The sequence below is a fragment of the Temnothorax nylanderi genome, unplaced genomic scaffold (assembly GCF_030848795.1).
Source record: "Temnothorax nylanderi isolate EJ_2023f unplaced genomic scaffold, tnyl_v1.0 TNYL_tig0142_pilon, whole genome shotgun sequence".
Classification (NCBI taxonomy): domain Eukaryota; kingdom Metazoa; phylum Arthropoda; class Insecta; order Hymenoptera; family Formicidae; genus Temnothorax; species Temnothorax nylanderi.
In genome coordinates, this window is record NW_027249204.1 from 180,356 (window position 1) to 194,398 (window position 14,043).

Sequence of the window (14,043 nt, forward strand, 5' to 3'; positions counted from 1 at the left end):
AATAAATATTAAGCTGCTACTTGTCAGTGCCAGATTCATGTTGAATCAATTTCTGTTACAAGTATCTGCCAGAACATTTATATTAAATGAATAATTCGGCTAATACTGATAGGGTAGTAGCAATTAATTAGCCATGCTCAGATACCATTGGAATTATTACATGAGAAATCGTTACAATAAGAATTGAACCATATATACATATTGTTCACATATATTCAAATGACACTTGACATTTTCAAGTTTAGTAATATTTTATATTGTGTCAGTTGCGTTTGTTACATTGTTGCAAAAATGTTGAATTTCAAAGAGTTCGTTTCTTTCCTCTCAGTTATTTAACTTACCTTAAATTTCGTATCTCACAGCATTGTCGGATAGTTGAATTGCTGCACACTCCTCACAGTCTGTAGTCTAGGTATAGCACTCAAAATAGTGAATATATGGTTACTGATTAAAAATGTACTGTTACGAAATAATTTTCGGCTATAATTTATATATTTGTGATTATTGCGAATTGAAATATGAACGTTGGTAATATGTTCTCGATTGTTGCGATCTTACTTCTTCGGTAGGTCGCCACACACTAACAATGTCGTGGGTAATGGATTTCATAATAAATACAGAATGTCATTGGTCGATATAATACTAGTCGGTTTGCAAGAAATCTCACTCTCTCCCCTGTCACGCGCGCGTCGTTTTTTCTTGTCACATAATATCCTTGGATTTTTCGTTAGAATACGAATGCTGAACATGGTTATTCGAATTTGACTTTACACGTTCTTAAAATTTTGAAAGTAAAATTATATTACAATTATTTTATATTAAAATGTATTTATCTTTTTAAATATTTACATTATTTATGATATTCATATCATAGGATGTTTGGTAATATCTGTATTACTTCTCGTTGATATTATAAGTAGAGCGAGTAAAATTGAATAGAATAGTTCTCCATCGATTTTCTCAATATAATTAATGAGAAATTAATATCTGCGAATCAGCATACATTCAAACGATTTAATAACAATATATTCCAATGAATATTCCATGCGGGTGTTTTGTGTTTTGTAACAAAAATATTTTTAATAATTAAAGCTCAAAAGCTTTTATTTGGCTCGAAGTATGTACTCGCATATACCTATACATAAACTATAAAAAATTTCTAATAAAATTTTTTGTTTCTGTACTTTAGAAGACTGAATTGAGATCTTTATATTTAACTCTTTTAAATTTATTTCAATTTTGTTATCAACTGTTATACAAGGAAAGTTTTAAACGTTCTCAAATTTTAGAATTTAAATTATGTTACATTTATTTAATTTTTAAATTTTATCTACTTTCTTAAATATGTATATGTATATTATTTATGGCATATACACTTTTTTGTGTCCTAACGGAATCTTTTCCATGCCTTCCACACAGGTAGAACAAGAACCTTTCGAATATTGACTTAATAAGTAATTTTTGTTCTATTATCAAAAATGTGTTATGAGACAATAATGAAGACAGAAAGTTAATCTATTTATTAAAATAATAAATTATTATTACTACTTTTAAACTTTTAATAATGGTTTTATAAAAAATACGAAATTTGTAATTTTATTTATAATTGTTATATATGCAAACAAAACATTGATTATATTATATACATTTGACAAGGATATTTAAGAACGAAGACACATAAGAGAATTATTATAAAATTTTATTATTAATTATAACATGCACTCTTTACGTTGCAGGTTTTCGAATATTAACGATTTTAATATAATATGAAATATACCAAATATATCAAATCATACAAGAACAATAGTAATATTAATAATATGAAACTAATAAAACTACTAATGAAACTAATAAAACTAATAAAAAGAATATAAGTAACATTCACAAGTAATATCTAATTAAGAATAAACAAAAATAATGTAACAAAAATATTCAAAATTGAAGGAGATATTTGGCATCAATATATTAGCCGCATTATTGTTTTCAAATGATTCGAGATACTATACACCAAAATTTATTAATTTACATATATGGTTTTTCAGTTTAGATTGATCAAACTAAAAATTGAAAATGATTTATTTGATCTTTAATTTCAGACGAACGTATTTGTATCTTGCGTTGAATTTCTGCAATTTGTTGGTCATCAGTTATGTATTTTTGTTGTTCCAAATAAATGAGTATCTAAAACAAAATTTATTTTTTACATTTATAATAAATAATTTACAATTATTCCACAATAAAAGTTAAATTTAACATATTATTGCACAAAAATGTTTTTAACGTAAATTACGTGCTAACGCGCACGTGCGTATGATATTTCTGCGAACATGCGCACATTCATATATTTATACGAAAAAGTAAAATTTCTTTCCCATCCACGCCTCCCTCCCTCTCACATACATACACACACATACGTCTTAACACACTCATACGTACGCATGTTCTCTTTATTCTTCTGATTGTGTGTGTATATGGTATGTGTGCGTACGTCGCATGCGTATGGTATATATATATTTGGCTTTATATTACTTACTTTATTAAGGTGTTTTTTAGAATACACATGGTTAATGATGTCCGTTAATGCTACGATCATACTGATATTTCTGTAAGAGCAACAGAGATGTTTATAATTATATTAAAAATGTATCTATTAAAAAAAAGCAGTGTTTATTCATTAAAAAATATAATTACTTCGGTTTTATCCGCTCAAGGTTCACTAAAATCTTCGTAAGGATAGAATAGGTGTTAGCATGCTTCGTAATAAATGTATGAAAAATGTTTATATAAGAACGGATAATTGCAGTATCTTCATGTGTCGTAAGATTCCATTTATCGAACATATACGGAAGGTGTTCTAAAAGAATAGAAGAATATCGAGTACAAGTTAGGTATGGTAGAAGCTCATATCGTTTATCTCCCATCCATTTATGCGTTACGATGTTCCACACAGATATATTTGCTTCTAATAAACCTTTACAAAATACCCATTCCTTCCACTCTGGTGAATCTCTATTAATTTGAAAAAAGAAATAAAAACATATATACAAAAATCTTGCTTGTTGTTTGTATTTCGGTGAGAAAATGTAACTAGCACGGTGATGTAAAATGCAAGAAATGTGCTCAATTAGCGATGAGTATACTGCAGATACTTACATGCTTAGAGGATTGTCGAAATGCGATAGTAACTTTCTTTTGGCCATTTCCAAGCACGGACCATGACGGAAAGTACATGCCCATTTTAGGATTTCTTGTCTTAAACATTTAGTAAAGTCATTCTTCGGTATAAAGTTTTCAGATTTTAGTATCTCAAAAAGTCCATCCAACAATTCTTTCAAATTTTGCTAAAATAACATGAATTATAAGAAACGTACCTAATGTCTGTGCGCGCGTTTAATGTTTTTCAAATCTTTTCTAAAATTAATATCCATGTACAAAAAATGTTTAATATACAATGTATAAAACAAGAAATGAAAAATAATTTTGAAATTACACACGTCTATACAAAGACAATAGTTAATAAGTAATGTTTTTTATTAAATAACATATACGCTTTTTACCATAATGTTGAAACCAGTTGCGTTTGTATCAAATGGAATCACATTCGATACATATTCAAACATTTTGATCATAGGATACCATGCAACGTAATCTGTCTCTTGCCGTAAGTAATTTGTCAGTTTCCAGAACATAGAAATATTGAGTTGCCGTGCAATCATGAAGTGAAACACGTCATCAATTATTTTAGCACGATTGATGACACTTATATGTTCATATTCTTCTGAATTCAAGTAATGTGCAATTTTGTGCCAGTTTTTATCCTCATAGCTAATGCGATAATATCCTGTTGTACAATAAGCAGATTTGTATTGATCTATATGCATGCGATTAAATTTGAAAAAATATTTCCCAATTATTTTCTTTCAGTTTTTTATATTACAAAAACGTCAAAGCAGTATACCTACTATGGAAATGATTACATATTATGCACATTTATCTTACTATTTTAGTGATTATTTTACTGATAATTTAAAAGACTTGATTGGAGATTTAAAGTGTAAATGTATAGCATTTTGTATAAATTCATTTACTTATTTTATTTTTTTGTATTATAAAAATAATTTTGAAACAGTACACAATATGTATACCATTTCACATACATATAAAATAATATTTTATACAGAATTATATCATATACTACTATATTCATGCAACATGTGGAATATTTTTGATATTTATAAGTAAATAGCAATAAGTAGGCTCAATACGCGGAAGTATGATCACGTGAAATATTGAAATGTGTGTAATAAGTTTTTTTTGATAAATATTTACCAGCTTGCTGAATGTCGACCATTACCCAATCATCTCGAAAATTATAATCCAAATATGAAAACGTTTGTGGTTTTACTTGTATTCTGATATTGTTAGGCAAAATAGACTTTGTAATTATCCTTGTAGGTATCCACCATTTACCGTAATGTGTTTTATTAAGATATTGCTTCATCGTTCCGTAGGAAGAATTTTCTTGTGTCCAAGTCAAGATAGGATAATGCCTGTTGTTTATCCAAGCTGAGAAATCATATCTTGATATGTTAAACAGGTATTCATTAGCTAGGTCTTCTTGTATAGACCAAAATTGATAAGGAGCCAGTGAGCTATGCACGCTAAATTAAAAATTTTATTAACAGTGTTTGTTTATTGACAAATAATGATATTATCAATTGAATATAAAAATACATAAAAGTACAACTTAACTTCTACATTGTATATATTATACTCTGTAGTCTGTACCATAGTTACATATTACAAATATATATACATGTTGTACAATATCTGTGTTAAACATTATAATTTATTTTATAATTTGTAATAATTTGCAATTTAATATCTAATCAGTTTAAGTTTTAAAAATGATAGTTTGTTAAAGAATATTGGAATTCGGAATGATATAAAAATTATAGAAATAGGAAGACGAGAGGAAGAAATTCAAATGTTAAAAAATGTTGAAAAATTAAAAATAGAAAGAAGGATACAAAACAATAGGATTAGATATAATTTACTTACAATCAAGAGAAAATAAAGTGTTGGAATAACACTACAGAATATTCAGAGATGTAGCAAAAAATGCAACAAAAAATGAGAAAATTTTTTGTGGAAATTTGGCAGCTATTACAGCTATTTTTGTTTTTATAATATGTAATTATTATAATATAGTTGTTACTCACTATTTATATAAATATGAACGAACACCACTTCGGAATATTTCAGTGGTAATTACATTTTGGAGCATCCGTAAAACAATAGGTGCTACAATGAAAGATATATAAAGTGTATTCAAATATAATAAAATTAAATTTCTTTTTTACATTCTTTCTTCTTATTCAACGACATTTATTTTTGCAAATTTGAATATAATTGTTTAATTACATATATAATGTTACCTTTGATGTAACGAGGAAAATTGAAAAGTGAATTGGTCTCCGATAGATTATTCGTTAGTGGGGGATTCATATTAAAGTAAAAATCCAAATGAAGAGACTCGTATTGATTCCGAACTATAAAGAAATCCATTATTCCAGAATTAATGAGGATCTAAAAACAAAGTTTTACAAGTGAATATACTTATATCAGTATTAGATCAAATGATATGTCCATATGGACTAGTGCGTACTGCTGCACACTATATACGTCTTTGTTAAAAAGTTTTTCTACTTTCTATAACTAAGTTTGGAAATAATAAGGAATTATTAAAATATAATATAACAATAAAAAATATCAAAACAATTAATTAATAAACAAATTTACAAGATATTTTTGTATTATTCTGTTTTAAATGTATTTATAAAATTTGCCTCAAATTTCTCTTAATACAGACTTTGTAAAAATTTGAATCTCTATAATATTCACATCTAAAAGTTTAAATTAATAGTCTTTAATATTTCTGCGATGATAAATGTAAAAACCTTATCGACAGCTTCTTCTGCGAATATAGTGGCAAGACCGTCATGTAGCCAAAAAGAAGACCATCGTGATGGACTAATTGCGTTACCGAACCATTGATGTGCTATTTTAAGTGCTACACCACGTGCGACTTCTATTTTACGCATTACTGGATCTAATTGCTCATCATGGATAAGATCCATTTCCCTATATGTTATAATAATTTGTACAATTATATCAAATTGTAAACGTGTATTATGGATTTTAATTGATACATCAATCGCAGGAAAGTAATGTATATGATTATTTCCGGAAAATTTTTGAATAATACAAATTAGTCATTTGATAGATTATTATGTCTTCTGAATTATATATTACCTATGAAAAATGAGTCCCCACTTCGATGTGCCATCTTGTGGAAAATTTGGAATCGCAACATGATCCATTTTTGGAATTTCTATTCCTTGAAATTCAGTTTCCAAGTGCGACGTGACGCTTTCAATAACTCGCTTTGCCAACTCAAAAAAGTGATCTTTAAGATATTCTCTGCACCACAAATAAATATTTTTATTAATGCGAATGGGGATATAATTCGTCACTGCAATCGCAACGTGATAAGTGGCTATTGGAGGAGTAGTTAAGAAGTGTGTCCACTTTAAACTGTGATCTGTATAATTTTGATCTGTATAATCTTGATCTGTATAATTCATTCTTATCGGCATATTGGATAAAGCTGTAAAACTACGGTGATGCTTTACAGAGATGGCAAATGTGGTTCTTAATTGCGGATCGTCCCAACAGGGAAATAATCGTCGAGCTCCAGTCGCCTGAATGTGTGTTGCTACTATGTTCCTATCACATTTTATTAATTTTTATAATTCCTTTATATATATTATTGTGAAATAATTAACTTTTTAACTACAATATGATTGGTATTAAAAACTGTTATAGGAGTAAACAAATTGATTTAAAGAGTCCTTAAATAATGATATTATGTAATTATATTTTATAAGACATATATAGTTTAAATCTTTTTGTATCTTTGTTACGGGAACAATTTGTAAAAAAATATAAGTAATAATTACATTGTAGATAACATTGCGATGGAATAATCTTTGTTTTAACACATCTACTTACTCTGTATCTCCATTTTTGTTTACGTGGGAAGATCTGAAGAAGCCTTCCGTGTCGTCGTCTGTCATTCGACCAACGTAACCCACTTTCATGCAGTAAAGCCCGGGAAATAATGTTTCGTTAAAGTGAAACACTAAAATGTCCGGTTCAGAACCATATGTAAATTTACTCATTTCATACATTAAGCCATCTCCTTTAAACAACTTTATCGAAAGAGATACTAGCAGATTTAATCCATGTAATTTTATATATTGTGTAGATTGTAAGATATTTATAGTTATACTAGATTCGCCATCAAATAAAACATGACTACGATTTATTATTATAATTGATGGCTTCGCCTTATTGGAATCGTGTATGTGGGTATTTGGAATTAGCTTTATGTTGTAGTGGATCGGTACCGTGTAGTTCACAGATAAACGGATGGATTCGATTGGAATGCTGAAATTATTTTGCGACTTGCCACCGGTAAGAATGGTTACCGCGATGATGAATATTAAAGTGCTGCGCATGTTTTCCAGATTCATGTTGCATCAACTTTTCATCCAAGAACTTGCAGATACGTTTCTACTTCACAGAAAATTGACAATTAGTAATGAAGGTAGCATAGAGTTTTTGTCCAATCAATAGACAACCGTTATGTAAAATAGTAACGAACATGTTAATTATTTATTTTACAACCTTTCTACTATTCTAATAATTATATTAATGAAATATAATAGTTTAGATTCATATTTGAAAATAGTGTTTATTGTTGTCTCGTTGTAATTTACCTTGATCTAAAATTCTGTATCTTATTAAACTCGCAAATGATTTCATGTATTCCTGATCATTTTCTCGCTACCTAAAACATGCAATATATGATTACTGATGTTGATTGGAACATCATAGACTTTGATAACTCTAAATGACAATTTTGAATAAGCAGAACTGTGTCTACATGTTCAAACAATTTATTCTTCAAAAGAATCTATGTGTAAGCCTTACAGTTTTAATAATTCACCTTATGTATTAAAGTTATTTTATTATATTAAGTTATATCATTTTTTGAAGCATAATTAATATTATTTTACCACTTACTGCGAAACGAGATAATGTCGAGATAATTTACTGAAATCGTGGTCTAAGGCCGTGCGCGAGCTAAACAAACGACGGTCTAAGATTTACTGAAAATATACCTTTGACGATTACGATCTCACTCTTTTGCGAGGTCGTCGCAAACTAACAATGATAATAACGGATCTCATAATAAATACAAAATGTCACATTTAACAAACAACTTTTTATCCTGGATATTCTGTAGATATAAACCTAATTGTTTTGCGCGGTTCAGTCGTGCGTCTCTTAAATTCTTGTCAAATAACATCAATAGATTCCTTCGTTAGAATATTTACTGCAGATACATATGGCGTTAATTATTTAAATATTTGAATTCAGCTATCAAACTGCTAGCATGTTACTCACTCGTTATATACTAGAAAGGTTTTTCGTATGTTCTTAAATTTTTAGATTAAATTGTATTAAATTTATTTAATTTTAAAACGTAGATATCTCTTTAAATATTACATTATTTGTGATATATATGATGTATATATATATATATATATACTTGTTTATTCTAACGGTATCATTTACGTATTTGTTTTCCGCGCGAGCTAAACAAAAAGTTTTCAAGAAGTGACTCAAATAAATTATTTTTATTTTACCATCAGAGATCTCAGAGATATCTCAGAAGATGAAGTAAATAAATGTATCAAATTAGACTGTAACATGAAGAAGAGACATGACAGCAAAAAATAAGTTTCAAGGCATTGGTTACATTGTAACCTATATTCGTTATATCTTTTCTCACTTCTTTTGTTGCCGAGTATCAGTAAATTTTGCACCAGTAGATTATAAGCTTAATGCAGATACAATTTGATTGAAATTTATCGAAATGTCTCATTAAATATGTTACTAAATTGCTAGCTTATTGCTAACACATTGCTTACTAGAAATATTAAACATACTCTTAAACTTTTTAAAGTATTTAAATTAGACATTGCACACTATAAGGCTGCGTTCCTTTTAACGCTTTCCGCGCTGTAGCATCATTCTGATCGTGTGACACGATCACTTTAGATATGGGAAATGTGGAATTGGAAGTTTTAACACGCGCGCGATTAAAATTTAATTGGGGTTTTTTAATCTCGCATATATGCGACAAAATATAGAGAAAATACTCTAAATAGCTCTACTTTGGGCAAATAAATATATGTATATACATATTATTGTATATAAAATCAATTTATATGTTACCTTATGCATTACACCATTGTGGTCAATATTGACCACTTACCTTATCGTATCCAATTTTCTTTCGTCGGGCCAGATCGGACTTACCTTTGTTACTCCTGGTCATGTACAATCTGGTCGCATTTCGACCAAATCAATGAAGGAGAAAAATTCCTTCCATTGTGACGATTATTATCATCGCTGACAGATATCATTACGTTCGATTCGAATTATATGTGAGCATCGATTGTATCGAAAAATGCACAACAAGAAGTTAATTTACAAAAGAATATTAATCTATAAAAATTGACTGTACAACATTGATCAAAAATATTTCTATCACTAATTCCGTTATTTGCTTGAGAATATTAATGATTGACCGTTTCTTGTGGCTCGTTCTTTTAATTTGAAATTGTAATCAAGTATAGAAAAAATTTTACTTCGCGTTATAAATATTAATCTCAATTATACTCCGCAAAAAATTGAAATTTATAATGTAAGCGAAATTAAAAAATTAATAAAAGAAAATTTCTCGATGTAAAAACTGACCGCGAAAACCGATCGCGAAAATACAAAGATACGTGATTGTGCATGTTATTCATGCGGCACGCATGTTGAAAATATATTAAATAAGATATACACTATATACAGAATAAATGACGTGAGATCCGAAAAAAAGTAACTTCCCGCACAATAGATATAATTGTATATTACAATTAATCAATAATCGCGTTCTTAATTAAATAATATATGCAAATCTTTATATAAACTTACATATTGATATAAATATATCTCATTATATATTTTTCATTTTCTACCAAAATTATTTTTGATGTGTATATTCATATATATTACTGCAAAATTTAATATACATATAAATGTACTATACGATCAATTCTAAAATAATTTAAAAAGGTTCAGCGTTTTTCAACAGAATAATTAGGATCTCACGTCATATATTACTTGATTGGCACAAAGCCAATTTCTCAATCAAAAATAAATGAATAGGCTACAAAAAATTAGGGTAAAATCGGTGCTTTGTTAAAATAAATTTTAGTAATTAATAACTAATAACCATTATATCGCGTTTTTTAAAAAATAAATTGGATAATAAAACCAAAATATTTTTTATCCTTTTTATTATATATTGCTTCCTTGCATCGATTTTTATAATATTTAATCTTGGCTAAGTATATGGAAAGGAATAGAAGGGTATAAATAACATAAATCCTAACTAATTCATAATTTTTCCCTATCTACAAAAATTTTTATTTATTTATTTTATTTTTACACAATATCTTATACTTTTTTCTTTTATTTAAAAAAAATAATACAAAAATAATTTTATAAAAGATCTAAATAAAAATTTTATATTTTTAAAATCATTACTTTAGTATTACTTTACTTCTTATTTCTTTGTGTTTTTTACAAATTTATTACTCTAATTGTAAGTAGAATTAATCTACGTAAAAAAATTTCGAAAATTTAACTTACTGTGTAATTTACTAACTTAAATTCGCGAAATAAAATTCTGATTCGGTATAATATTTTATTTAGGGTTTAAAATTTTATAAAAAAAATATTTATATAGAACGCGAAGGTTTGTCAATGTAATTCAACGATAATGAGCTCTTTGTGAGCTCTATGTGTGCGAAGTATGCGAGTATTTTCTCAAGCAAAATCGCACAATACATCAATAAACAAGTGACCAAGATTAAATATGGTAATTATATAGAATAACTAACACAGCTCGGACTACTTTGATCTTGACATACTTATGTTGTCAAGGTCACCCTCCTGAGTGACCTTCAGAAGTTTTTAGCCGGCGGTCGTTTTTTATTAAAAAGTTATTAACAATAAAAGTTTGAAAAAATAGCAATTATTTGAAGTATTGAGAGGCATAAACGACTAATATTACGTTCTTTTTTAAAGCAGAGAATACTTTATTTCGCGAGAAAGTCGCTGCTTTACCAAAACACAACATTTAAAGCAGTAAATTGTTGATAAATTGAAGTCTTTTTGTTAATGCAGAGAATACTTTATTTCGTGAGAAAGTCGCTGCTTTACCAAAACACAACATTTAAAGCAGTAAATTGTTGATAAATTGAAGTCTTTTTGTTAAAGCAGAGAATACTTTATTTCGCGAAAAAGTCGCTGCTTTACCAAAACACAACATTTAAAGCAGTAAATTGTTGATAAATTGTATATTGAATATATGTGAGTATTGGAAGGCATAAATGACTAATATATATGTCGAAATAGTTCACGCATATACTTTCCAAGCGAAACGAGTTGTCACATGGGTTCGTGGCATGCTTTACGAGCTCGTTTAAGTAGAGGTAGTATTAAACAAGATAAGTTAGTCCGGTTAGTCGATCATCTGTGTGAATATTTGTAGCGATATACAATAAACGAGCTCGTAAAGCACGCCACGAACCCGTGACAACTCGTCTCGCGTGAAAAGTGTAAACACAGAACATAAACACAGTCAAAGAATTGATGCTTTCTGCTTTCTTTCGTACCTATTATGCGTAGAATGTATCCACTGTAAAATTAATACACACAATAAACACTGATTAATTTGGCATCGTTTCGCGTGGAAAGTGTATGCGTGAACTATTTCGACATATATGTATATTAGTCATTTATGCCTTCCAATACTCAAAATAGCTGCTATATTTTCCAAACATTTTTTGGTAATAACTTTTTAACGAATAACGACCGCCGGCTAAAACTTCTGAAGGTCACTCAGGAGGGTGACCTTGAAAACATATGTCAAGGTCAAAGTAATCCGAGCTGTGTTAGTTATTCTATATAATTACCTTAAATATTTGCCATAATCAGTTTTAACCTATCCATTTTAAGGCAACGGATCTACGAGATGTGTAATATTTTCATACTATAAATTACTGTAATTCGACATGTATCGAGATATATTTTTGCTCTATATTTGATTATTCGTAGATTCGTTATCTGAATAAAAAAATGTCTCATTCTCACCGATCCGATGCGCAACAGGCGGAGTTATGCAGCTACGTAGCTACGGTGATACTGTAACATACAAACATAAGATTCAAGTTGAAGCGTTCAAAATGATCAATATTTCAAAAGATAATTCTTACGCGCCTCTAATTCGTCTTTCAATGAAATATTTAGCAATACGTACAATTATTATCTATTTACCGAAAAAAAGATCTTTTACAAGAATAAAATTTTAGATAATTTTTCTCTTTTTCTAATTATTTTTAACTTATCAAAATAAAACAATCTAAATAAATGGAAAAGAATTATTATGCAGATTATATTCACCTCAAGGTTGCTCCGCCGGGGCCCGATGTCTCTCTCAGACCTCCTCCTCCTCTCACCTCTCACCGCACAGGACACTCGCGAGAAACACTCGCGGATAATAAACTACAATCGCCCGCGGACTAATTTCAGTAAAAGTCTTTCTCGCGCGATACTGTACGGCACTCCTGTTTAAAAAAGTCCTTTAGTCCGATTACTTGAACGGCACTCCCGAAGCAAACGCGACGAACCGGCTGCGGTTCATTCATTTCAATTAAATCGGCGGAGGGGGGACGTTAGCTTCCCCGTCTTTGTATTTTTATCCAAGCAGAACAAGAGTTTTGCTTGGGTAAAATCCTCGTACTGGGTACTGGGCCTTCCCACCTCGCCAAGGTCGTACCCATGGGAAGGAAGTACTTTACTCTGTAATATAAAAGCAGGTAACATAGATTTTTCGCGCAAATTTGAAGGAGTCGCGACGCGCCGATTGCCCCGATTCGTTCCGCGTTTCATCACTGCGTTGCAGTCGCGTTAATGGCGATGAAATGTTGGAAGATCTTGACGCGAGATACTAGGCGAGTCAAGTGGACAGTTAGTAAAGACACGCAGTTGATTAAACAAAACCACAATTAAGATTAAATATCGTACGCACATTTTACGGGATCGAGCACGTAAATCTCGCGAATGTATAAAGTAGTGTAAGTACTATTAATGCATGCTTTGCACAACGAGGAATCGCGATTACGCGGCACGAAATACACGAGTCACGAAAATAAGAAATATTCATGAACGAGCGTTGTATGTTGTATCACAGCGTGCTATTACTTGAATCACTTACTTGAATCACGATACGATTTCACGTTGTCACTCGGCCCGCTTTCCGCTCTTCGAAAAGAATCGGGAATAATCGCACGACAATTCCGGCACAGCACGTTCAAAACACGACACGATTCGAGATAATGAATGCCATGCACATTCGATAGTCCAAACATATGGCGGCCCGGGACGGGACGAGCGATTATCGCCCGCGAATATCACGACGAAACTGCAAATCACTCGATCACAACTCACAATTACCGTACCTTCGCCTCGACATTTCCGCCTCGAGCGAGCGATTCGCGCGACACATTCATTCACGACACTTGATACACTTGATGCAAATTATTGAGCGCGTCGTCGATTATTCCCGCGAAACGAGGAGCAGGAATGCCAATCGCACGAACGAGCGCGCGTTCCGAATAACAGCACTCACGGCACGGAGCACGGCGACGCGCGCGGAACACAAACACTTCTCACACCTGTCCGAAATTTATCGGGAGAATGATTGAGTAACATCCGCGGGTAACGGTATTCCGAGCGTCGACGAAAACAAGTAGCAAGGCCGTCTCGCCGATGGAAACAATCGTCCGCGCG

At 30.4% G+C, this 14,043-nt stretch overlaps 1 protein-coding gene and 1 long non-coding RNA gene across 7 annotated transcripts; both read right to left on the reverse strand.

Annotated features, from left to right (window-relative positions):
- Positions 1 to 1,678: 1,678 nt before the first annotated feature.
- Positions 1,679 to 10,531, reverse strand: LOC139777257 (aminopeptidase N-like). Of its 6 annotated transcripts, XM_071714575.1 has the most exons (13): positions 8,152 to 10,529; positions 7,845 to 7,915; positions 7,075 to 7,638; positions 6,316 to 6,789; positions 5,961 to 6,144; positions 5,439 to 5,589; positions 5,223 to 5,304; positions 4,330 to 4,661; positions 3,558 to 3,841; positions 3,154 to 3,341; positions 2,692 to 3,009; positions 2,534 to 2,603; positions 1,679 to 2,181 (listed from the first exon to the last, which is right to left on the reverse strand). In XM_071714575.1, exons 3-13 carry the CDS (start codon positions 7,596 to 7,598, stop codon positions 2,053 to 2,055), a joined length of 2,736 nt encoding a protein of 911 aa, XP_071570676.1. In that variant the 5' UTR covers positions 7,599 to 7,638; positions 7,845 to 7,915; positions 8,152 to 10,529; the 3' UTR covers positions 1,679 to 2,052. The 6 variants fall into 6 exon arrangements, with proteins under 6 accessions (XP_071570676.1, XP_071570675.1, XP_071570674.1 ...); XM_071714574.1 differs by having other exon boundaries at positions 7,075 to 7,915; XM_071714573.1 differs by having other exon boundaries at positions 7,845 to 10,529.
- Positions 10,532 to 11,172: 641 nt separating this feature from the next.
- Positions 11,173 to 14,011, reverse strand: LOC139777245 (uncharacterized). The gene is made up of 3 exons (XR_011719295.1): positions 13,469 to 14,011; positions 12,655 to 13,053; positions 11,173 to 12,396 (listed from the first exon to the last, which is right to left on the reverse strand). It is a non-coding gene; the product is annotated as an uncharacterized lncRNA (long non-coding RNA).
- Between the last annotated feature and the right edge of the window lie 32 nt (positions 14,012 to 14,043).

Bases quoted from the DNA above. Each gene is read 5' to 3' on its own strand.
- LOC139777257 (XM_071714575.1), bottom strand. From the start codon at position 7,598: ATGAATCTGGAAAACATGCGCAGCACTTTAATATTCATCATCGCGGTA. The intron at 6,145-6,315 runs GTAATATATAAT...TATAACATATAG, and splicing joins TGGGGACTCATTTTTCATAG to GGAAATGGATCTTATCCATG. The intron at 5,590-5,960 runs GTTTTTACATTT...CTTTGTTTTTAG, and splicing joins CAGAAGAAGCTGTCGATAAG to ATCCTCATTAATTCTGGAAT.